The sequence below is a fragment of the Mirounga angustirostris genome, unplaced genomic scaffold (assembly GCF_029215605.1).
Source record: "Mirounga angustirostris isolate CCGP_5_RB_7025 unplaced genomic scaffold, mMirAng1.0.hap1 SCAF_3, whole genome shotgun sequence".
NCBI lineage: Eukaryota > Metazoa > Chordata > Mammalia > Carnivora > Phocidae > Mirounga > Mirounga angustirostris.
In genome coordinates, this window is record NW_026991711.1 from 64636362 (window position 1) to 64662777 (window position 26416).

The 26416-nt window shown below is 37.0% G+C and overlaps 1 protein-coding gene and 1 long non-coding RNA gene across 23 annotated transcripts in view; one reads left to right on the plus strand and one right to left on the minus strand.

Moving 5' to 3' along the window:
• Positions 1-19455, minus strand: part of LOC135363842 (uncharacterized) — a 478080-nt gene extending 458625 nt beyond the window's left edge. For 2 of the 3 annotated variants that reach the window (XR_010410028.1, XR_010410027.1), the window contains exons 1-2: positions 19055-19194; positions 16926-17044 (exon numbers count right to left, since the gene is read on the minus strand). This is a non-coding gene — a long non-coding RNA (uncharacterized LOC135363842). Of the gene's footprint in view, positions 1-16925; positions 17045-19054; positions 19195-19326 lie in introns of those variants that run through there. The other variant, XR_010410029.1, reaches the window with a different exon arrangement.
• The window catches only part of SUPT20H (SPT20 homolog, SAGA complex component), a 39836-nt gene continuing 32595 nt past the window's right edge, over positions 19176-26416 (plus strand). For 13 of the 20 annotated variants that reach the window (XR_010410026.1, XM_045869330.2, XM_064586171.1 and 10 more), the window contains exons 1-5: positions 19176-19493; positions 21502-21598; positions 24482-24517; positions 25188-25246; positions 25515-25581. Coding sequence is in view for 19 of the 20 variants with exons in the window: in XM_045869330.2 (XP_045725286.2) it covers positions 19282-19493; positions 21502-21598; positions 24482-24517; positions 25188-25246; positions 25515-25581 (471 nt within the window). In the remaining variant the exon portion in view is untranslated. The other 7 variants (XM_045869331.3, XM_045869338.3, XM_045869342.3 and 4 more) reach the window with 5 other exon arrangements.

Sequence of the window (26416 nt, forward strand, 5' to 3'; positions counted from 1 at the left end):
TCCCCGCCGAGCAGGGAGCCCGATGTGGGACTCGATCCAGGGACTCCAGGATCATGACCTGACTGAGCCACCCAGGCGCCCCTATACTGAACAATCTTAACATCAAAAAAGACAGGTATTATAACCTCCCTAATGTAATACAATAGGCAATGTACTGTTCCACCTATGAAATATTTACAAAAAGAAAAAAAATCAGATTTGAATCTGATCTAGCCTCCAAGTCTAATCAACAACCAAGTTAGCAAAAATAAAAAGCTAGATAAACAAGGTAAACAACACCAATCTAGAATGTGGGAAATTCTGCTCCACCTAAGATCCATTCCAGAAGGAAAAGAAAAAAGAGGGGCACCTGGGTGGCTCAGTCAGTAAGCGTCTGCCTTTGGCTCAGGTCATGATCCCAGGGTCCTGGGATGGAGGCACATATCGGTCTCCCTGCTCCGTGGGAAGCCTGCTTCTCCCTCTCCCACTCCCCCTGCTTGTGTTCCCTCTCTCGCTGTGTCTCTCTCTGTCAAATAAATAAATTAAATCTCTAAAAAAAAAAAAAGGTCATGGGGGTGTGGGATAACATAGGGTTTTGTAGGATTTTTAATGACTTTGCCTATGTGAAATGGAAAGCCACCAGAGTATTTTTAGCAGAGGAGTAATATAATCAGATTTAGTTATTTAAAAAGTCATTCTGCATGGAAAGCACACTGTTGACAGGCAATGGTAAACACAAAGCAACCAGTTAGGAAGCTGTTGCTGTTACATAGGATAATAAATGGTTGCTTGGACAGCACAGTGAGAAGTGGCCATATTCTGTTATATTTCATAAGCAGAGCTGACAGGATTTACTAAATATGAGTAAATGTGATGACGAAATGTGAGTGTGAGGAAAAGAGAGGAGTCAAAGATGGCCACGGTTTTCTAGCCTGATCTATTGGAAAAATGGAGATGCCATCCGGGAAAGAGAAAGGTGACAGGAGAGGACTTGGTGGGGAATTTGAAGTTCAGTTTTACCATGGTTTTCTCCCCTAGTTTTATTGAGATATAATTCAGATATATACAGTATATATATACAATATACAATATTATAATAATATTGTATTAGCTTATATATATAACATTGTATTAGGTTAAGGTATACACCATAATAAATTTGATATGTATATGTGCTGTGAAATGATCACAATAAGTCTAGTTAATATTCATCACCTCCTATAGCTACAATTTTTTTCTTGAGATGAGACCTTTTAAGATCTCAGCAACTTTCAAGTACTGTATATTAACTATAGTCATCATGCTGTATATTACATCCCCAGAACTTATGTGAAATTTATACCTTTTGACTACCTTTGACTACCTTCACCCATTTCCCTCACCCGCTACACCCCCTCCAGCAACCACCAATCTGTTCTGTTTCTATGGGTTCAGTTGTTTGTTTTTTTTTAATTCCATTTATAAGTGAGGTCAAACAGTATTTGTCTTTCTCTATAGAATTTATTTCACTTAGTGTAATGCCCTCAAGGTCTAACCATGTTGTTGTGAATGGCATGATTTCCTTCTTTTTCATGGTGAAATAATATTCTATTTTGAATATATACCATATTTTCTTTCATCCACTGATGGATATTTAGGTTTGTTTCCATGTCTTGGCTATTGTAAATAATGCTGCAATGAACACTGGGAGGAGGGGCAGATATATCTTCAAGAGAGTGATTTTGACAGATATATGACAGAGTAGAACTGCTAGATCATAAGGTACTTCTATTTTCAATTTTTTTTTTTAGCACACTCCATCCTGTTTTACATATGGCTGCCCCAATTAACATGCCCACCAACAGCGCACAAGGGTGCCCTTTTCTCTATACACTCACCAACAGTTGTATCTGTTGTCTTTTTGATGACAGCAACTCTAACAGGTATGAAGTGATATCTTATTGTGGTTTTGGTTTGCTGAGCACCTTTTCATGTACCTGTTGGCCATTTGTATGTCTTCTCTGGAAAAATGCCTAATTTTTTTAAGTAGGTTCCACACCCATCATGGAGCCCAATGTGGGGCTCGAACTCATGACCCTGAGATCAAGACCTGAGCTGAGATCGAGTCAGACACTTAACTGACTGAGCAACCCAAGAGCCCCAGTTCCTCATTTTTAAATCATATTGTTTGTGGGATTTTTTTGCTAAGTTATACGATTTCTTTATACTTTTTGGATATTAAGCCCTTATCAGATAAATGATTTGTAAATATTTTCTCCCATTTGATAGGTTTCCTTTTCATTTTTTTTAATGGTTTCTTTCACTGTAAAGTAGTTTCTTAGTTTGATGTAGTCCCATTTGTTCATTTTTTCTTTTGTTGCCTTAGCTTTTGGTGTCATTTCCAAAAAACCATTGCCAAAACTGCTGTCAAGGAGCCTAGCCTCATGTTCCCATGTTTTCTTCTAGTTTTATGATTTCAGGTATGATGTTCAAATATTTAATCCATTTTGAGGTGATTTTTGCATATGACATAAGACAGAGTTCCAGTTTCATTCTTTTGCATATGGCTGTCCAGTTTCCCAACACCATTTATTGAAGAGACTTCCTTTTCTCCATTATATACTCTTGGCTCCTTTGTTGTAAATTAATTGACTATATATGCATGGGTTTATTTCTGGGCTCTCTATTCTGTTCATCAAGATATGTGTCCATATTCAAGCCAATGCCATACTGTTTTGATTACTAATGCTTTGTAATATAGTTTGAAATTAGGAAGAGTGATGCCTCCAGCTTTGTTCTTTCTCAAGATTGCTTTGACTATTTGGAGTCTTTTTTTGGTTCTATATTCTAAGATAATTTATTCTAATTCTTTGAAAAATGACATTGGAAATTTGATAGGGATTGCAAAGAATCTATAGCTTGCTTGGGTAGTACAGACATTTGAACAATATTGTTCTAACCCATGAACACAGAATATCTTTCTATGTAATTATGTCTTCAATTTCTTTCATTGATGTCTTGCAGTTTTCTGTGTACAGCTCAACTATCCATCTTTAGGCCTATTATTAAAAAATTAGTAATTCTGATTTAGGGAATCTCTTAAAAGTATGGTGAGTTTCCAGACCTGGAAGAGGTTGTGGTGATCTAGGTGTTTAGGAATTGTCCCAAGTAGGCCTCACCCATGTACACAAAAGCATCCTTTAGCAACGCCATTAGTCTACTATCCTCTTCTATTATCCTCTGATTGCAATCATGCTTATTTCAGGTAAACTTTAAAGAAGATATATAGAATCTGGATTTTTAAAAAGAGAACAATTTATCAATACAGTGCTGACTATTCCACTTGGTGCCACAAGATGTCACTTATATACAAGAAAACTCTCCATGTATAATAGAAACAATTTTAATTATTTTCAGCAAACATTTTTTAAACTTTTTAAAAAGATTTTGTTTATTTATTTGAGAGAGAGTAAGTGAGAGAGAGCATGAGTGGGAGGAGAAGCAGAGGGAGAAGCAGACTCCCCACTACAGGGACCCCATGTCGGGATCGATCCCGCAACTCCAGAATCATCACCTGAGCCAAAGGCACACCCTTAACCAACTAAGCCACCCAGATGCCCCATAGCAAACTTTTTTTTTAAGATCTTATTTATTTATTTGTCAGAGAGAGAGAGAGCACAAGCAACGGGAGCTGCAGGCAGGAGAAGCAGGCCCCCCACTGAGCAAGAAGCCTGATGCTGGACTCGATCCCAGGACTTCAGGATCATGACCCAAGCAAAGACAGACGCTTAACCAACTGAGCCACCCAGGCCTCCCAACATTTTTTGAAGCTCTAACAGGTTCCCAACCTCAAAGGACTTCAAATATTACAGAAAAACAGATGTGTGCTCAAGAAGCTAAATATAACACATGGTACATACAATGCAATGCCAGAAATATGAACTGTCAAAGCAAAAATTGCCCCAAACTTAAAAAGGTAGGGAAGAAAATTCAAGGCCACTGAAATAGGTAAAAGAGATCAGAACACAGCATGAACTAAATTCCTCTGAAACAAAGAATGGGAGAGTTGTTTTGGAGGTGTTTTTACTATTTTGTTATTATGGTAAAATTTACCATGTTTACCTGTTTTAAATGAACAATTCAGTGGTATTAAGTACATTCACAAATGTTGTTTAACCATCAGCATTCTCTATTTCCAGAACTCTTCCACCTTATGAAATCAAAACTCTATATCCGTTGAGCAACAATTATCCATTCCTCTCTCCTCACAGCCCCTGGTTAACTGTTCTATTTTCTGTCTCTATGCATTTAACTATTCTAGGTACCTCATTAAGTGGAATCATATGATAGTTGTCCTTTTGTGTTTAGGTTATTTCACTTAGCATAAGGCTCAAGGTTCATCTACGTTAGCATGTATCAGAATTTCATCCCTTTTTAAGGCTAAACAATACTCCACTGTATGCAAACAACACATTTTGTTTATTTATCTTTTGATGGATATCTCAGTTGTTTCCACCTTTTGGCTATTGTGAATAATGCTACTATGAACAATGGTGTACAAGTATCTGTTAAAGTCTCTGTTTTCAATTCTTTTAGGAATATCCTTAGAATTGCTGGATCACACAGTAATTCCATTGAACTTTTTAAGGAACCACCATACCATTCTTCATAATAGCTGCACCATATTACATGCCTACCAGCAATGTGTAAGGATTCTGATTTCTCCACATCCTTGCCAATACTTGTTATTTTCTATTTTCTTATTTGTGTGTGTGAATTTTTTTCCCATCAGGATGGTGTATTCTTTACTCCATCACCCATTCCCCCACCCACCTCCCCTTTGGTAACCATCAGTTTGTTCTCTATAATTAAGAATCTCTGTAATTGGGGCGCCTGGGTGGCTCAGTCGTTAAGCGTCTGCCTTCGGCTCAGGTCATGATCCCAGGGTCCTGGGATCGAGCCCCACATCGGGCTTCCTGCTCTGTGGGAAGCCTGCTTCTCCCTCTCCCACTCTCCCTGCTTGTGTTCCCTCTCTCGCTGTGTCTCTCTCTGTCAGATAAATAAATAAAAAAAAAAAAAAAGAATCTATTTCCTGGTTTCTCTCCCTTTTTTGTTTGTTTTGTTTCTTAAATTCCACATATGAGTGAAATCATACAGTATTTGTCTTTCTATGACTTATTTCAGTTAGCATTATACTTTCTAGTTCTATCCATGTTATTGTAAATGACAGATTTCATTCCTTTTAACGGATGAGAGATATTTCATTGTATATATGTACCACCTCTTCTTTATCCCTTCATCTATCAATGGGTACTCGGGCCTTTCATAATTTGGCTATTATAAATAATGCTGCAATAAATATAGGGGTGCATGTCTCCCTTTGAATTAGTATTGTATTTTTGGAGTAAATACCCAGTAGTGTGATTATTGGATCATAGGGTAGTTCTATTTTTAACTTTTTGAGCAATCTCCATACTGTTTTCCACAGTGACTACATAAGTTTGCCTTCCCACTAACAGTGTACACGGGTTCCTTTTTCTCTGCTTCCTTGTCAGCATTTGTTGTTTCCTGTGTTTTTGATTTTTGCCATTCTAACAGGTGTGAGGTGATACTTCATTGTAGTTTTGATCTGTATTTCTCTGGTGATTAGTGATGTTGAGCATCTTTTCACATGTCTGTTGGCCATCTGGATATCATTGGATAAATGTCTGTGCATTTCTGCCTATTTTTTAATTAGGTTATTTGCTTTTTGGGTGTTGAGTTGTGTAAGTTCTTTATTGATTTTGGATACTAAACCTTTATCAGATATGTCATTTACAAATATCTTCTCCCAATCCATAGGTTGCCTTTTAGTTTTATTGATTGTTTCCTTCACTGTGCAGAAGCTTTTCATTTTAATGCAGTCCCAATAGTTTATTTTTCCTTTCATTTTCCCTAAGGAGACATAGCTAGAAAAAATGTTGCTATGGCCAATGTCAAAGATGTTACTGCCTACGTTCTCTTCTAGGATTTTTATGGTTTCAGGTCTCACATCTAGGACTCTAATCCATTTTGAGTTTATTTTTGTGTATGGTGTTACAAGTGGTCCAATTTCATTCTTTTGCATGTAGCTGTCCAGGTTTCCCAACACCATTTGTTGAAGAGACTCTCTTTTTTTCCCATTGGATATTCTTTCCGCCTTTGTCAAAGATTAATTGACCATGTAGTTGTGGGTTCATTTCTGGGTTTTCTATTCTATTGATCTACGTGTGTCTTTTTTTTATGCCAGTACCATACTGTTTTGATAACTACAGCTTTGTAATATAACTTAAAGTTCAGAACTGTGATACTTCCAGTTTTTTTCTTTTTCAACATTGCTTTGGCTAGTCGAGGTCTTTGTGGCTCCACACAAATTTTAGGATTATTTGTTCTAGTTCTGTGAAAAACGCAATTGGTATTTTGATAGGGATTGCATTAAATGTGTACATTGCTCTGGGCAGTATTGACATTTTAACATTATTTGCTCTTCCAACACATGAGGATGGAATGTCTTTCCATTTCTTTGTGCCATCTTCACGTTCTTTCATCAGTGTGCTATGGTTTTCAGAGTATGTCTTTTATCTCTGGTTAGCTTCATTCCTAGGTATCTTATTATTTTTATATAGTTGTGAGACTGTTAATTTCTCTTTCTGCTGCTTCATTATTGGTGTAGAGAAATGCAACAGATTTTTATACATTGATTTTTTTATTCTGCAACACTACTGATTTCATTTATCAGTTCTAGCAGTTTTTTGGTAGTGTTTCTGGTTTTCTATATATAGTATTATGTCATCTGCAAATAGTGCAACTTTTACCTCTTCCTTGACAATTTGGATGCCTTTCATTTCTTTTTGTTGTCTGCTGTGGCTAGGAATTCCAGTACTACATTGAATAAAAGTGGTGAGAATGGACATCCTTGTCTTATTCCTGACCTTAGAGGGAAAGTTCTCAGTTTTTCCCTATTGAGTCTGATGTTTACTGTGGGTTTTTCATAGATGGTCTTTATTATTTTGAGGTATGTTCCCTCTAGCCCTACTTTGTTGAGGGTTTTTATCATGAATGGATGTTGTATCTTGTCACATGCTTTTTCTGCATCTTTTGAAATGATCATATGGTTTTTATCCTTTCTCTTACTGATATGATATATCACGTTGATTGAACTGTGAATACTGAACCACCCTTGTATCCCAAGAATAAATCCCATTTGGTCGTGGTGAATATTGTTGGATTCAGTTTGCTAGGATTTTGTTGAGCATTTGTTTTTTAAAGACTTATTTATTTATTTTAGAGAAAGAGAGAGCATGTACACGAGCGGTGGGAAGGGGCAGAGGGACAGGGAGAGAAGCAGACACCCTGCTTAGTGTAGAGCTCAACCCCAGGACTCTGAGATCAGGGCTCAACCCCAGGACTCTGAGATCATGACCTGAGCTAAAATCAACAGTTGGACGCTTCACTGACTGAGCCACCCAAGCGCCCTTGATTTTGTTGAGGATTTTTTTACATCTATGTTCATGAGAGATATAAGCCTATAGTTCTCTTTTTTTGTGATATCTGGCTTTGGTATAAGGGTAATATTAGATTCATAGAATGAATTTGGAAGTTTTCCTTCCTCTTCTATTTTTTGGAACAGTTTGAGAAGAATACGTATTAACTCTTCTTTAAATATTAGGTAGAATTTGCCTGTAAAGCTGTCTGGTCCTGGACTTTTGTTTGTTGGGAGTTCTTTGATTATTGATTCTATTTCATTGCTGTAATCAGTCTGTCCAAACTTTCTATTTCTTCCTGCTTCAGTTTTGGTAGGTTATGTTTCTAGGAATGTATCTAATTTGTTAGCATATAATTTTTCATAATATCCTCTTACAATTGTTTATATTTCTGTGGTGTTGGGGTTTTTTTTCTCTCTCATTTGTGATTTTATTTGGGGTCACTCTCCGCCCCCTCATTTTATTATTATTTTTTAATGAGTCTGGCTCGAGGTTTGTCAATTTTGTTGATCTTTTCAAAGTAGTTCCTGGTTTATCTGTCCCACTGTTTTTTGTTGTTGTTTTTTTTTTAAGTTTCTGTATCATTTATTTTTGCTCTAATCTTTATTATTTCCTTCCTTCTGCTGGTTTGGAGTTTTGTTTGTTGTTCTTTTTTAGCTCCTTTAGGTATAAAGTTAGGTTATTTGAGATTTTTCCTACTTCTTGAGGTAGGCCTATATTGCTGTAAACTGCCCTCTTATAATTGCTTTTGTTGCATCCCAAAGATTTTGGATCATTGTGTTTTCATTTTCACTTGTTTCCATGTAATTTTTTATTTCTTTGACTTCTTGATTGACCCATCCACTGTTGAGTAGCATGTTATTTAACCTCCATGTATTTGTGTTCTTTCCAGATTTTTTCTTGGGGTTGATTTCTAATTTCAAGCATTGTGGCCAGAAAAGATGCATAAAATAATTACAATCTTTTTTAATTTGCTGAGACTTGTTTTGTGGCCTCACATGATCTATTCTGTAAGTGCTTGAAAAGAATGTGTATTCTGCTGTTTTAGGATGGAATGTTCTGAATTTATCTGTTAAATCTACCTGGTGCAATGTGTCATTTATAGCCACTGTTTCCTTGTTGATTTTGTTTAAATGATCTATCCATTGATGTAATGGGGTATTAAAGTACCCTACTGTCATTGTGTTACTATCAATTACTTCCTTTATGTTTGCTAATAGCTGCTTGATGTATCTGGGTGCTCCCATGTTGGGTCCATAAATATTTACAATTATTACTATCTTCTTGTTGGATTGTTCCTTTTATGATTATGCAGTGTCCTTCTTTGTCTCTTATTAAAGTCTCTGTTTTAAAGCCTATTTTGTCTAAATATTGCTACCCTATATTTCTTTTCACTTCCATTTACATGATAAGTGCTTTTCCACACCTTCATTTTCAATCTGCATGTGTCTTCAGGTCTGAAATTAATCTTTTGTATGCGGCATATAGATGGGTCTTGCTTTTTTATCCTTTCCATCACCCAATGTCTTTTGACTGGAACATTCTGTCCATTTACACTCAAAGTAATTATCAATAGATACATACTTATTGCCATTTTGTTAGTTGTTTTACAGTTGTTTTTGTAGTTCTTCTCTGTTCCTTTCCTCTCTTGCTCTCTTCTCTTGATTTGCTGGCTTTCTTTAGTGATATAAGTGCAATACTTTCTCTCTCTTTCTCTCTCTCTCTCTCTTTCTCTACATATCTATTACCAGATTTTTTTTATTTGTGATTACCATTAGGTTTATATATAACAACTTAAGCATAGAGCAGTCTATATTAATTTAATGGTTGATTAAGTTTGAATCCATTCTAAAAGCACTAAATATTCACTCCTCTCCCCATCCTACGTCATATTTTACACTCTTTTGTGAATCCCTTGACTAGATTTTTATAGATATACTTAATTTTGCTGTTTTTGTGCTTCCTACTTTTCTTACTCTTACTTATGGTCTTTCTTTCCCACTCAAAAAGTCCCCTTTAACATTTCTTATATGGCTGGCTTGGTGATGAATTCTTTTAACTTTTGTCTGGGAAACTCTTTATCTCTCCTTCTATTCTGAATGATAGCCTTGCTGAATATTCTTGGTGCAGACTTTTTCCTCTTATCATTCTGAGTATATCATGCCAATCCCTTCTGGCCTGCCAAGTTTCTGCTGTAAAATCTACTGATAGCCTTATGGGGTTTCCCTTGTATGTAACTGTTTTCTCTTGCTGCTTTTAGAATTCTCTCTTTATCATGACTTTCTGCCATTTTAATTACTATGTGTGCTGGTGTGGACCTCCTTGGGTTGATTTTGTTGGGGGCTCTCTGTGCCTCCTGGATCTGGATTTGTTTCCTTTCCCAGTTTAGTGAAGTTTTCAGCTCTTATTTCTTCAAAGAAATTTTCCTCCCCCTTTTCCTTCTCTTCTCCTAAAGGGATCCCTATAATGAAATGGTGTTAACACTTGATGGTGTTGCTGAGTTCCCTTATTTTATTTAGTAACAAAAGATATATATATGCATATATACATATGTAATATATAATAACTAACACATGTGTAACATACATACATATAATAACTATATTAAACTAAAATATATTGCTTAACAATATAGGGAAGGTGGAACAGAATGAGGGAACTGGAATAGAAGCTAGAGTTTCTGAGCTTAACCTAATTTTGTAGATTTAATATGTAGTCATATATTTATTTCACATTCTTATAAAAGTAAATTATTAAAAAAAAAATCAATTCCTGGGTGCCTGGGTGGCTCAGTTGGTTAAGCGACTGCCTTCGGCTCAGGTCATGATCCTGGAGTCCCGGGATTGAGTCCCACATCGGGCTCCCTGCTCAGCAGGGAGTCTGCTTCTCCCTCTGACCCTCCTTCCTCTCGTGCTCTCTCTCATTCTCTCTCTCGCAAATTAAAAAAAAAAAAAATCAATTCCTAAAAACAAAAGCAAAACAAAACCAACCTGAAAGAAATTATTTCAAATGTCTTTTTTTTAAAAAAACAGAATTTGTATATGTATTTTTTATAATATATACTCTAAGGACAAAAAAAAAATCTTTAAATGTTACAGTGATCATACTGTTGATGGTAGTTTTGATGTTGTTATTCTGAGACAGTTGCAAATGTAATGTAGGACAAAGCAACGAGTCATTATTTTGGTGCACTTGCAGACCAGCATTTTTCACTGTGGGAGAAAGGCCATACACAAGTAAGATAAAGAGTTTAAATAACAACCCAAAATACTGAATTTAAACTGGAAGGCCCATAAATTTCATGATGTATATTAATATATTTATTTTTTACTTTATTTATACTTATATTTATTTCCTACCACTGTCCACTGAAATACCTAGAAACAATGACTAATCCAGAAGCCATGAACACTATTAGTGCCAGGTAATAGAGCCACTATTGTGCTCTACTTTCCCACTAAAAGGAATCAGGTCTCATTATAGGTGTGGGGCTTTCTTTACACAACAATATATGCTATAGACAGATATAGTCTTTATTCCTTTTTAGGGCCACAGATTACCCTATTATGTGGCCCTACCTTGGTTTACTTGGGTTACCTTTTGATGGAAATTTGGTTCCTTCTAGATCTGCGCTACCATAAATTGTGCCACAATGATAGACTCACTTTTCTATAGCTATACACTTTTGCACTGCTTCATGTTAATATATTATCTGTCCATTATATTTAAAGAAAGTTATGAGAAAAAAAGACAACTTTAGCAACAACATGAACAAAGCTAGCAGAGGGAAACCCAAGATGAGAAAGGAAGCAAAGACCTGTAAAAGGGACCTACAGCCATCCAGGTAAGAGTACAGTGAACCAGAATGCGAGCCATGGAAGGGACAACATAAGAGAGGAGAGGACAGACCCAACAGGTATTTAGAAACAGAATTCCAGGAACTTGAGGACTGGTGAGATATGGGGCCTAAGAGAGGAGCTCTCTAAGCCAGACTCTCGCCTGTGGGAAGTTGATGATCACCAGCAGGGAAAACATGGAAAATCTGAAGGAAAAGATGAAGAATTCATTTTGGACACTTCACATGTGAAAGGCCTCTGGTACAGCAAGTAAAAATGTTGAGTTACCAGAAATGGGTAAAGCTGTAGACTTGAGAGTCTTTAGCATATGGGCAGTAGCCAAATCCATGAGAGTGAATGAATTTGAGCCAGAATTCTGAGAAAAACTCTATTTACATATGATATATATTGGCATATTGCATGTATGTGTATGTGTGTGCATGTGCATACATGTTTAACTGTTTATTTTGGACATCTTCAAACATATACAAAGGTGAAGATACAATGCACTTCTAATACCTCTTACTCAGTTTTAATAATTAACAAAAATTTGCCATTCTTATTTCATCTACCATGTATTTTCAAGCCAGATCCCAAAATTCATTTTACCTGTAAACACTACATTTATATCTCTAATAGATAAGGTCCATTTTTGTTACTCCTATAACCAAAAAACCATTATTCCACCTAGTGTTATTGTATTAATTTGCTGAGGCTGCCATAACAAAATACCACAGATTTGTTGTGCTCTTATCTCTGGTGTCTATGTGCCCCAACCTCTTTTTACAAGGGTACCCATCATACTAGATTAGGGCCCATATTAACAGCTTCATTTAACTTAATCACCTCTTTAAAGACTCTATTTACAAATACAGTCACATTCTGAGGTACTAGGGGTTCGAGCTTCAGCATAGAATTTTGGAGGGGACAAAATTCAGCCCATAACAGTTAACATAGCCAGTTTACATTCTATTTTCCTACAGGGGTTACCATATTATGTACTGGGTGGATTCTATTATGATATTACTTAACATGTTACTCTGTGCCTTCCTCTTTCAAGTAAACCAGCAGTCAGATCTAGAGGCTTCATTAGATTTAGAATCAATTTCTGGTTTTGTGAAAATATTTCAAAGAGAGTAACAATATGAAATGTATCACATCAGGAGGTACACAATACTTGATCATCTCACTTGCAGTACTATTAAGATTGATCAAGTGTTGTCAGTCTGATCCATTTTATAAAGTTCCCTTTCAACCATCCACTGAATGGTTATTTGGCAAACGTTAGTTATTATTTCCTTAGCCATGTCCAGTCTACTAATAGGCCCATCAAAGGCATTCATTTATTTTATATATTTTTTGGTCTCTAACATTTATTTTTGGTTCTTTGTTAGGACGTTCATCTCTATGCTTATATTGTCCATCTACTCTTGAATGCTGTCTACTTCATCCCTTTTTAAGATTTTATTTATTTATTTGACAGAGAGAGAGATAGGGAGAGAGGGAACACAAGCAGGGGGAGTGGGAGAGGGAGAAGCAGGCCTCCCGCGGAGCAGGGAGCCCGATGTGGGGACTCGATCCCAGGACCCTGGGATCATGACCTGAGCCGAAGGCAGACGTTTAACGACTGAGCCACCCAGGCGCCCTAATCACAGTTTTAAAGTACCAATCTGATAATTCCAATATCCATGCAATGTCTGGTTCTGATGCTTGCTTTGTCTCTTCAAACAATGTTTTTTGTCTTTTGGGATGTCTTCTATCTTTTTCTTGATTGCTGGACATATAAAAAGAACTGATGTAAACAGACCTTTCATAATGTAGTAGTGAGATTTAGGGGAGGTGAAGCATTCTACAGTCCCATGAGTAGGTCTCAGTCTTTCAGTGAGCCTATGCCTCTGAATGTGAACTTCACAAGTGCTTCTCAGTTTTCTGCCCCCATCCTCTCATATGTGGGATAGGATGACTAGAGTGGGCTAGAGTTGAGTATTTCCTTTCCCCCAGGTTATCTAGGCTCTGATAAAACCCCAACAAGTTAGGCTCTGGTTAACGAGTTTCCTCTGAGGGCAAGCCTTACTAAGAAGAAGAGAGTTCTTGGGCGCCTGGGTGGCTCAGTTGGTTAAGCGACTGCCTTCAGCTCAGGTCATGATCCCAGGGTCCTGGGACTGAGTCCCGCATCGGGCTCCCTGCTCTGCGGGGAGCCTGCTTCTCCCTCTCCCACTCCCCCTGCTTGTGTTCCCTCTCTCGCTATGTCTCTCTCTGTCAAATAAATAAATAAAATCTTAAAAAAAAAAAAAAGAAGAAGAGAGTTCTCTGGTTTATTTTCAGATGGCTCCTTTTCCTCTCCTTCTGTTGGAGCACAAGATTTTTCTCTGATATTTACTGTGAGAACCTTGTAGAGTTCTTGGAGGTGTAAACTTACAAAAGTGTGAGGGCTGCCTCATGACTCAGTCCCCCTGGAGCTTTTAAGTGTCAGAATTGTCCACAATGAACCTCCAGCAATTCATCAATTGCAGTTCAGGTTTCCCTACCCGGGCACTGGTTCCCATGGAGGTTGCTGCTCCAATACACTGTGATTCTATATTCACGTGTCAGTCTCTCTATTTGGCGGGCATTATATGCCCTGTGACCTCACTTCTCTTGCAGATCTAAAAAGAGTTGTTGATTTTTCAGTTTGATCATCTTTTTATTTATTGTTGGGACGGAGTAGCCACTTCTGAGCTCCTTATATGTGGAACTGGACTTGTTATTTCTTAGAAACATTATTTTCTTATGGGTTGCAAAATGGTGATATTATTATCATTCCTCCCTCATTTATTCATTAGACGTTTTCCATAAAAGTTTTTCTTCATCAACAATTTGGTTACTCTGAATTTCAGTTTATGTAGGAAAAGTAGGTTAATTGTTTTGCTTTTTTAACCATTATTTACCAATTTCAGAATAATGAACTGGTGTCCTAGCAATTTTCAATGTGACTAGTGAGCTTTTTTTTTAAGCAATATTAAGAATTCATGTATTTTTAACATATTTAATGAGTTTCAATCCATTGCAAACACTTTTTAATTGTCTTGGTGCTCCAAGTATTTCTTCTTTTGCCAGTAGGAGCCATTTCAAGCTGGACACTATATCACTGCCTGCAGAAACACATACATACAAATACATGCACATACACACAAAGCTAAAGGATTCAGAATATACAGGCCTTCCCCTTCTCTCTAAGACCACATTTAGTTTCCCAACTGGTGGACATATGTTACATCCACTCACATTCCATTGGCCAAAGCAAGTCATACGGCAAAATGCAAAGTCACTAGGGTGGGGGAAGTATATTCTACCCAAACTGAAGCCATGACAAAAGTGAAATTTTTTATTTAAAAAATTGTGAATAAAACTATCTACCACACTGGGTGTGATTATTGGTTTTATGTGTCAGCTTTGCTATCCACCTATTTAATCAAACACTAATCCAGGTGTTACTGTGAAAAGAATTCTGTAGATGTGTTTTTCATCTAAAATTGATTGATTCTAAATAAAGAAGATTACTCTTGATGATATAGGTAGGCCTTTTTCAATCAATCTTCATAATACACAAAGGCCTTTACAGCAAAAACTGAGGTTTTTTTGGAAAAGAACAAAGTCTCTCTCAAGACTGCAACATCAACTCCTGCTTGAGTTTTCAGTCTACCACCCTGCCCTACAAATTTCAGACTTGCCAGCATTAACAACTGCATGAGCCAATTCCTTCAAATGAAAGAATGACCTTAACCAAAGCAATTAGACAAGCGAAAGAAATAAAAGGCATCCAAATTGTAAGGAAAAAGTAAAACTATCTCAATTAACAGATGCTATGATTCTGTCTATAGAAATCCTAAAGAACATACACACATATACACACACACAATTATTAGAGCTAATAAATAAATTTGGCAAATTTGCAGAGTACAAGATCAACACTCAAAAAATGTGTTTTTTTTAAATACACTAACAATGAGTAACCCAAAAAGGAAATTAAGTGATAATTCCACTTGTAATACCATCTGCTATGGACTGAATTGTGTCCCTCCAAAATCCATATGTTGAAGCCCTAATCTCCAATTTGATTGTTTTTGAGATAAGGCCTATAAAAGGGTAATTTAAGGTTAAATGAGGCCATAATGGTAGGGCCCTGATCTGATAGCTTAGTATCCATAAGAATAGACACCAGAGTACACCCTGTCTCCCTTTCTTTCTCTCCTTGCCCACTATCGAAGGACCAAGTGAGAAGGCAGCTATCTACAAGCCAGGAATAAAACTCTCACCAGAAACCATATTGGCCTTGATCTTGGATTCCCAGTCTCCAGAACTGTAAGAAAGAAATTTCTGTTGTTTAAGACACCCAGTATGCAGCATTTTGTTATAGCAACTTAAGCCGATTAAGATAGCAGTCAAAATGATGGAATACCTAAGAATAAATTCAAGGAGATGAAAATTTTGTGTACTGAAAACCACAAAACATTGCTGAAAAAAATTAAAGAAGACCTAAATAAATGGAAAGACATCATGCTGGAAAACTGACTATTTAACACACCAATATTTGTCAAAGTTATCTACCGATTCAATACAATCCCTATCAAAATCCTAGTCGTCTTTTTGCAAAAATGGAAAAGCTGATTCTCAAATTCATACAAAGTTGGAAGGGAGCCAAAACAATATTAGAAAAGAAGAACAAAACTGGAGGACTTACACTTCCCCATTTTAAAACTACTACAAAGCTACAGTAATCAAAACAGTGTGGTACAGATTTCTTCCTGCTATCCAAAAATAGAGTTCCTATGAAACCTTTTATAAACTGAAATGGCATAGAGTGAAGAAGCAATTAACATTAATTTACATGGAAAATTACAATTTTACATGGAAAAACAATCTCTCTCAGGCTTTTCTGATACTTTAGAACACATCTTGCTAAATGGATGCACAACATAAATCAAGATTAAGCACAGATGCTCACAGACACTGTGCAAAGCTATGGTGGCTTGATACTGAGATGTAGTTCCCAGAGAAAGAGCTTGGTTGTGCCACTCTTGCTGCTCAGGGTGCATGCTGCCTCTATAAAGGCTCACTACAAAACAAACGCTGAACGCTTTTTTTCTTTCAATCTTTTGTCGTAAAAGCAAAAATTCTTTTCAGATTTCTTTCAATTAATGAAAACAGGTACTAATGTAGGTCTTTTGTAAAAGCAAAGTGGCATAACACAAATTTTGAAAAGATGGGGATACCTACACTGACACAGGATAGGCATAAAGACCAATGGAGTAGAATTAACAGTCCAGAAACAAACCTATACATGTATGGCAAACTGATTTTTGATATGGAGGTCAAGACCATTCACTGGGAGTAAGAATAGGCTTTTCAACAAATGGGTCTGGGACAACATGCAAAAGAATGAAATGAAATCCCTATTACACAACATATACAAAAACTAACTGAAAGCGAATCAATGACTTAAATACATGAGCTAAAATCATAAAACTCTTAAAAGAAATCCTAAGGGTAAATCCTACAAAATCAAAATTAAAATGGAGTCACTTATGATGGGGACAAAATGGTGTTGGTCAATGGAGGCACATTAAAGAAAAACAAAACTTAGCCTTACCTGACAAATTGTAGTAACTTATGGCTCCCCTCAGAAATCAGCCCAGGACAGTGATACCCCCAAATGCCAAGTCTGTTCATGCCATCTTTGGACTTTCTTTTTTCTCTGACTCAGCTACCCTGACACAAATAAGAAGACCAAGCAACCAATCAACTGAAAAAGTCAAATAACTTCCATGTTTATCCCATAAACACCTTTTAACTTGAAACTCATTGCTCTCTTAGTCTTGAGTTTCCGAGTTTACAGGTCAAAACCACTGCAACAAACTCATCTTTCTGTTTTATTTTACTCAGTGTACAGAGTTTGGTTTTTGACAATCCTTATGAATTTGGATTTGGCAATGGGTTTTTAAGTATGACACCAAAAGCACAAGCCATAAGAGAGAAAAATAAACTAGGCTTCATCAAAAATTTAAGTTTGTACATCAAAGGACATTAGCAAGAAAGTGAAAAGACAACCTACAGAATGGAAGAAAATATTTGCAAATCATATATCTGATTAGGGTCTAGTATCCAGAATACAGAAAGAATTCATAACTTAAACAACAAAGACAATCCAATTAAAAAATAGGCAAAGGACTTGAATAGACAGTTCTCCAAATATACACAAATGGCCAACACGGACATGAAAAGACGTGCAACATCACTAGCCTTAGGAAAACACAAATCAAAACCACAGTAAGATACTATTTCCTACCTACTAGGATGAGTATAATTTTTAAAAAAGAAATTTGGTGAGGATGTAGAGAAACTGGAACCACCACATATTGATTGCTATTAGTATGTAAAATGTCTCAGCCATTTTGGAAAACAGTTTTATCAATTTCTCAAATATTTAAGAGTAGAATTACCATATGACCCAGCATTTCCACTCCTAGGTATTTGATAAGCTCTCTCCATGATTCGAGTCTGATTTGTGGGACATGTATCAACCAGTTGTAGCAAGGATCCTAAGTCAGTTTACAAAGAATTGTGTATCTGGATCCCCCTGGATATCTGATCACCTTCAATATCTGATCAAACTCTTAGTCCCCACCCTTGGTGCCTGATCAACCTAATCTGCCTTCAGTCAGAATCCCAACAAGTCAGTTTAGACAGAATGCCCCCTGACCCTTATTATTTCCTGTTAAGAAACTTCCGTCCACTACTCTCCAACTCTGCTCCTTGGCTATAAATTACTATTTGTTCATGCTGTATATGTGGAATTGAGTCTAGTTCTCTACTGAGGTCTCTTTCCCTCTTTTGCAATAGTTCCCGAATAAAATCTGTTTTTACCACTTGAACTATGTCAGGCTCTGGTTTTCTTTTAGGGTGTATTACCCACCCACCCCCAAATTGAAAACAGGACTCAAATACAAAGCAAATATTCATAGCAGCACCATACACAATAGTCCAAAGGTGTAAATAACCCAAATGGCCATCAATGGGCCAATGCATAAAACTGTGGCATATACATACAATGGGACAGAATACAAGCCACAAAAAGGAATTAAGTACTGATACTTGCTACAAGGTGGATGGACCTGGAAAACATTATGCTAATTGAAAGAAGACAGACACAAAAAAAAGGTCACATTTTCCATTTTGGGGAAATATCCAGATTAGGTAAATCTAAAGACTCTGAAAGTAATTGGTGTCTGCTGAGGTCTAAGAGAGGGAAAAATGGAGAGTTAATACTTAATGGGGGTGATGAAAATGTTTTGGAATTAGAGTTGGTGGTTGCACAACATCATGAATGTACTAAATGCTACTGAATTATACTCTTAAAATGTTTCATTTTATGTTCTGTGAATTTCACCTCAATAAGAATAAAGTTTATACCCAACAACCAAAGTTGTTTAGAGGTGCAGAACTGCAATTAGACATTGTAATGTAGGCTGGTTATTTCCTTTATGAATTGTTAGGACTCCTCAGTGAGGTTGCTTCTGTTTGTTTTTTGGAATTTTTTAAACATTAAATTCACTGGCATTTGATATACACTATCGAGGGCTGAATGGCTTGAACTATTAACTGTAGAAATGGTGAAGTTCCCTTTCCGTTTGGATGGGCTGAGAATAAAAGCTCGTTCCAAGACTCTTTCACTCCAGAAATTCAGAAGGGCACCCTATCTTCCAAATAGCCACATCCTACCTCGCATTTTACGGGGCTGGATGCCGGGCCCGCGAAGGAGCTTGTGCCCCCCCCGCCGGGCCTCAGTCCCCAAGGTCTTTGTGGGGACCCGCCCCGGCGACACCAGACTCCGGCGCACAAGCCTCCCGAGTGCCGCCCGACCCTCCCAACTCCACCTCTTCCGCCTGCGGTCCCCAGCTCGCCCCGCCCAGCGCGCCAATCGGAAGTGCGGGCCCCGGAACAGGCCTATGGCTGAGCTGCGAAGCTCCCGCGAGGGGACCTACGGAACGAACCTGCAGCCTGCAGCGCGCGGCCCTTGCCCGCACGTCGCGTTCCGGCCGAGCCAGACGCGCCGTCATGAGGCCAGCGCGGCGGCGTTCCGCACAGGTGGGCGGTGGCGGGTGGGAGTGGCGGGCCCCCAGCGACGGTTAGGCGCGCGAGATCTTGGCCGGGGTCAAAGGTAAGCGAGCGGCTTCCCGAGTGGCTTTTCGCGGCTTTCCACAGAGCCGGCATCCCGCAGAAGGAAGGTGTTCCCAGAGACGAGGGTGGACTGGGCTGAGCCCTCGCACCCCGGGTAGTCGCCTTAGTTGCTTCTGGCAGTGTTTCCAAGCAACGCTTTTCGTTGTAGTTTGACTTTTGGATTCCAGGTACGGGTATTTCCGGAAATTTCCAAGAATTTCGCGTAGCGCTTTGGGGGAGGGTTTCTTGGTATCCATATTGAATAAAGGCTGTTCGCACTGCTGTTGAGTTGTGGCGATAGGTTGGTAAAGCCTAAGTTGTTTCAAAAACAAAAAAAAACCTCGAACAGTTGAAGCGTCAGGTCGATCAGGAAAAGCAGTGGAATCGGTTGCTAGTTTTACAGTTGGATTCATTACTGGTCCTTGCCATGGTTACCGGGAGTTGAGAAATAAAGAGCTAGCTGTTCCTGGAAGCCATCTCCTGTAACCATCGCATCAGGAGGGACTGCGTTTTCCTGAGTACCATACATTAAAGTTCCTGGTAGGAAAATAGTGATTAGCAAGATTTTCCGAGTTAGATTTGAGTATAGTGTACGAAGGTTGGGAACCATGATATGAAGTTAGATCAAAATTAAGGGGGGAAATGTACATTAGTCTGAGCAGAATCCGATTTAAAATCTAAAAACGGGTGCTGGATTGAATGGTCTGAAGGTCGTGAGCTTTAGTAGAAAGAATCTAAGATTAAAAATTTAGAGGTCTGAATTCCAGTCTGTTGTGTGGTCTTGGGAAATTCCTTCGTTTTGAGTGCCTTATTTTGTAAAATGGAGACGATAATTACAATGGTTTTTTCACAGGGTCTGGTAAATGCTGTACGCGGTCATAATGTTTGGTTTGTAAATTGTATACGTAGTTAATGGCTTTTGTCTGTAATAAAGTTGGGAAGCCTTTCTCTTCCCATCCTTCTCCCCAATTTAGTGACAGAGATTAGAGTCATCACATCTTGCCTGTACCTGGTGTCCTTCATCTTTAGATTCAGTGGTCAGAAATTTTCACCTTAACTTAAACTTATATTAAATCCATGAGCTGTTGGAAGGTAGGATTAATGTCTTACTTTTTAAATTATTATTCCTGGAACTTGGATGGTGCCTGTAATTTTTTGGTGTTTTTGGTTTTGTTTTGTTTGTTTCTTAAACCCAAACTGGCAAAACCTAAGCTTTGGGTTTACCAAAAACAAAAATTTCACATGGAAAATACTGTTTTCTGTCACTTGAGGATGTGGTTTTTATAGTTTAGTGGTGTGTAGACACACAAATTAGAGGGAGTTAGGTAAAATTAGCCCTTGCATCACCTGGAGGTTTCAAAAAATTCTGATCCGTAGGCCCTACTCCAGACCAGTTAATCAGAATCCCTGCATGAGTAGTGTATACTGCATGAGTATACCACTTGTTAAAGCTCCCCAGGTTATTCTCTTGTGTAGCCAGGGTGAGAACCCATGTGTTAGAGGAATGAGATTCTTCAGCAATGTATCCAGTTTGCTTGAAGAGGGGAAGGGCTAGAGGGACTGGAGCTGTATCTGCCAAATGTAGCTTAGGATATTTGGGGGAATATCTTCAGAGGACTTTTATTAGCAGGTGTGATGAAATGTGTGATTTGTAAAGTGAACTGTACAGTGATGCAGGTTAGTGGATAGATTGTTAGAATAATCCATAGGAACAATGACAGTAGCAACAGTGGTGATGGAGAGGAGAAATTTGAAGACATTTATTCTTTTCTCTCCTGGATGTTAAATTTTTTGAAGAAAGCAAGTAATGATTATAATTTACCTAGTTAAAACTGTACTTTTCAACAGTTGGAAAGACTGTGATATGTGATTTTTATTGTTGCTGATTATTTAAAAATGTGTTCAAAAATTTCTATTTCTCAAGTAATTTTCCTTAATAACGAGATAATCTGATTTTTCTTAATCACTTTATGTTAATGTGGGGGCTTTTGTTGTTTTTGCTTTTTTAGCACTATAAGATTGATATTAAAGACATGGTTTTCACCCCTCTTCATCAACGCACATAAGTTATCTCTTCTTTTTGGACCCCTATTTTATACCACAATGGTAAGCTGTAGCTCATTATGTTCTTATTTGTGTTTTAGAGTGTTCTCTTTATCTCTATAAAAATATCTGTATTACAGGTACAGAAATACTCATGTATGCCTAAGTTACCCTACCTAGGAAATTACTTAGCGCTCACCTGCAAAATCTTCTCTAGAAAATAGGGAGCTCATCTCTCAATTCAATGTTATAATTATGTCTAACTTAAAAAGATAATTTGTCTGTCCTTATGTTTGTGAAGCATTAAAAAATATTACTTCACCTGCCACAGTCAAATCACTGGCAAGGAGGATGGGTATAAATACGAATGACTTGGAGGGGGCACACGTTTCTCATATTTTAAAGTTCCTCTTAATTTAGATTGTTGTTGTTTAAAAACAAATGTAACCTGCTTACCACAAATAGCATTTAAAGCAGCATCAATGTTAGCCTTCTAATGGCACATTTCTGTTCACTGACTTAACAGTCGTTAAGCATACTTGGGGCTGGGCATTTACCTTTTGCCATGAAAATATTTAAAAACAAAGGGGGAAAAAAATCACTTTATTGTGTTTGAAAGAAGCAGCAGCATTTAACAATGAAAAAATAAACACTGACGACAGTCCTGAATAAACCTTTGAAAACGTTTATCCTCTCTTCTGATCTTGCCTATCCACCACTGCCTCTTAGAGAAAAGTAGAGCTGTCAAAATGAGGAGCTGACCTCACTTAAGATCTCGCATCCATATTAGCTATCACTTTCCTCTCAAGTGTTAGAAGGAGGTAGTGAATAAATGATGCTTATAAACATAAGCAGTTATATCTCACTAGAGCGTTTTAAGTTTTGATTTCAGAGGATGAGGCATTTACTTGAGAAGACTAACAATAGGCAGTTGTCCTAGAGTATACATTTGATTGTGTTTATTATAATTTTTTATATGAACTTATTTTAAGATTTTTTTTTTTAAGATTTTATTTATTTATTTGACAGAGAGGGAGAGATAGTGAGAGCAGGAACACAAGCAGGGGGAGTGGGAGAGAGCGAGCAGGCTTCCCGCTGAGCAGGGAGCCCAATGTGGGACTCGATCCCGGGACCGTGGGATCATGACCTGAGCCGAAGGCAGATGCTTAATGACTGAGCCACCCAGGCGCCCTATTTTAAGAGTTTTATGACCAAAAGAATTAAAAGAACCTTATATATTTGTTAAAAGGGCATATTTAGAGTTACAGTTTTGTGCAGGAAAGTGGTTTATACTCGAGAATCTCATCTTGAATCCTGGGAACCAATTTCATTAGGAATCTGCTGCTTATAAGATTATTTTCATAAATTAAATTGGTATAAATTTATTTTAACTGAACTTTTTGAAATGATGGCGTATTTTAGCCTTTTTTCACTTTTACATTTTAGATGTTTGGTAATGTGAGTGGTTTGTTGTTGTTTTTTGGGGGGGTTTTGTTTTGTTTATTGCAGTCTAAAAAGACCAGCTATTTTTGTCATCATATGAATCCTCCATCCCTAGAGCTAGGGTGGCAGGGTCACTTAAATCCTTCCATGATTTCCAAAGGCTGGCAGTATTTCTTTTTCCCATTGCTTTCTTGGGATTTTGGTGGGTGCTAGTTTTTACCCCATAGAATTTAGTAGGTAGTATTACTGCAGTCTACAAAATAAAATAATTTAGGCCCTTGTTAATAAAAAATGAAAGTTCTCTGCCTCTCAGTGGAATTAAAAATTAAAGACTATCACTGTGAATGAAAAATACTGTAACACTATATGGTACCCAAACCATAAAATTAGAAAGAGATATCATTGGTGTTAAATTTACTTATTTAGGGGGGCCTGGGTGGCTCAGTCAGTTAAGCGACTGCCTTCAGCTCAGGTCATGATCCCAGGGTCCCGGATCAAGTCCCACATCAGGCTCCCTGCTCAGTGGGGAGACTGCTTCTCCCTCTGCCTGCTGCTCCCCCTGCTCTTGCTCTCTGTCGAATAAATAAAATCTTTAAAAAAAAATTTACTTATTTAAAACCTAGTACTCTTTATTCTTAGATATCATTACAAAAGAAAATTTTACAAATGAGGAAAACAGAGTTTACCTTCTTCTCTTGCCTTGATAAAAGGGTCTCAAAGAAATGGATGAAGGGTGGGAATCTGTTCTTTATTTTCAAGCCCGACATGCAGTAATAAAACTATTATTTCATTAATTTTAGATGCATTTTCTTATACATTTTAATATTACTGAGTCAATGAGTCTACAATTAAGGACATCTTGCAGTTGTAATTGGCTGCCATTTTTTCTTAATATTACCTAGGATACTGATGCATACTTACAGTTGATGGTATCTTAAAGTCATTGAAACGTGGTGATGATAGCTATCATTTATTGCATTTCTACTGGGCACTGACCTAGAAACCTTGTATTATAGATTCTCTGCATTAAGATAATAGGAATTTCTAAATTGGTGTTAGGTACCAGTATAACAGCGCCCCCGATTTTCAGGATTCCTAGCAAATTGGGAGAGTTAATCTTTGCTTCACTTTAAGTGCATACTTGATGGCTGTATATTTTCCTGAATGGTGTTCTTAGAATGTTGAAGAACTTGGAAGTTTGTAGAATGGTAGTAGTTTCTATATCCAACCATTGGCTATGTATTAGCCTCCATAAACACTAGCCAGAGAAAACCATTTTAGCATTTCTTATATAATTTATTGTCATAATTAGGTGCCCAAGACTGACATGATTTTTCTTTGTAATATATCTTGAACATAAAGTGGGGTGGGTGGATATAAAATAAGGGAAAATATGTTAGACATGTTTTAGAAAATAAAAACATATATAAACATTTAACTAGAAGTGTTATATTATTTTTTGTGAAAATAACTAATACCAAATACACTATTTGCTTTTTACAGCAACAAGCTTTAGAACTAGCTTTGGATCGTGCTGAGGTGAGGTGTGACTAAGTTACTAAGTTGAAATAGTGTTGTCTTAATTAACAAAACTCAGTTTTAAGAGATGTTTGTATGTGGTTCTCAAAGGAGTACATTAACGTAATTTTAGGATAAGTATGCATATAATTTTGCTATAAATAAAAATACTTTGTGATGAGGTTTGGGTCATCTCTTATTTGGAATTCTTAGATAATGTAGAATAAAAATTATTGAACAAAGACATAGAATTTCTAAAATTATGTTTTCCTTTTTGTTAAGTTTTCTAATTGCTCAATTAAAGGGGAAAATAATTCAAAAATACATGGAGTTTTTGCAACTGGATATGCTGTGCATATTCTGAACAACCATAAAACATTTTGAAAATAATTCTGACCTGTGAAATCACAGTTCTGAAACTATATGATTTTGCTTATATCATAGCAGTGAAATATTGTGTTAAATTTTAGAACAGTTTAAATTTCACTTGTTTGTAACATAAATTTAGACATTAAGTAGTTTAAGGTATGAGTAGTTAAGGTATATTTTAATATGAATCAGAGACTTGAGTGACTAGTTTTTTGGTTTTAACACATGTTTTAGGTATACTTACAATAGAGCTGTTCATACAATAGAGCTGTTCATGCACTAAGCAAAAGGCAAGCTGTTTACATAAACTTTTCTTTTTTAGTATGTCATTGAAAGTGCCCGACAGAGACCTCCTAAAAGGAAATACCTGTCTAGTGGAAGGTATGAATACTTAATTGATCGATATCTTTGATTATTGAAAATATGATGATAGCTAGCACTTACTGCATTCCCTCTAGGCACTGTGCTAGAAATGTTAGAGGCACTTTACATGTATTAGAAATTTCTAAGTTGATATTAGCTACTATATCCAACCCCACTTCACCCCCAGTTCGGGGGAAATTGGGGAAAATATTAGGGAAAATTTCAAAATAGCATTCATTTTATGATGATTATAATAGTCACATTATTTTGTTTCATTAAATTTTAGAAAATCTGTATTTCAAAAACTTTATGACTTATATATTGAAGAATGTGAAAAAGAGCCTGAAGTTAAGGTAAGTATAAATTTTTTATGTTATTATTGCTTTTGAAATGTAGAGGAAGAGAGACATTCGAAGGAGTTAAATTTGAAGCACATCATGATTTATATTTTTGTGAGTGAACTAACATCTTTTCCAGCCAAGCTAGCCAATTCTGCAGCTGACCCATAACCTTGGCTAATCTGGCACTGGGTAGAGATCACCTGCTTAGGTAAGAGAGGTGAACAGTGTTTGCCAAGTAACGGAAAATATTTCCTTGAGAAGCCCAAAGAAGTGAAGTCACTGTGTATATTATCTTTTGCTTCTTTTCCCCCTGATAAGTGATTTGTAGGCCAAAGGCAGGAGGAAAAAAGTAGCTGTTTCCTCAGGGTGATTTGTACTGGAAAGGTTATAAGGACGTGTAGGAAATTCAGGTATGATAATAAAAGATGAATTTGGTCACAAAAATTAGTTCAGGGCTAGGTTAACTTAACTCATTTTTATTTAGTATAAAAGTATGGGCAATAGAAATGTAACAAGTTGATTTCTTGATATCTTTTGGATTTGGGGGCTATAAGAGCCTTAAAAAGCTCTATGAACTTCTTTAATTTAAAGATGAATACCATTGTGCTCGCTATGGCAGCACATAAGCTAAAAATGAATACCATTTGGGGCTCTTCGGTGGCTCAGTGAATTAAGCATCGGACTCTTGATTTCGGCTCAGGTCATGATCTGAGATTGAGCTCCGTGTAGAGCCTGCTGAAGATTCTCCCTCTGCCCCTTGTGCTCTCTCTCTCTCTTTTTTTTTTTTTTTTTTTTTTTTTAAAGATTTTATTTATTTATTTGAGACAGAGAGAATGAGAGACAGAGA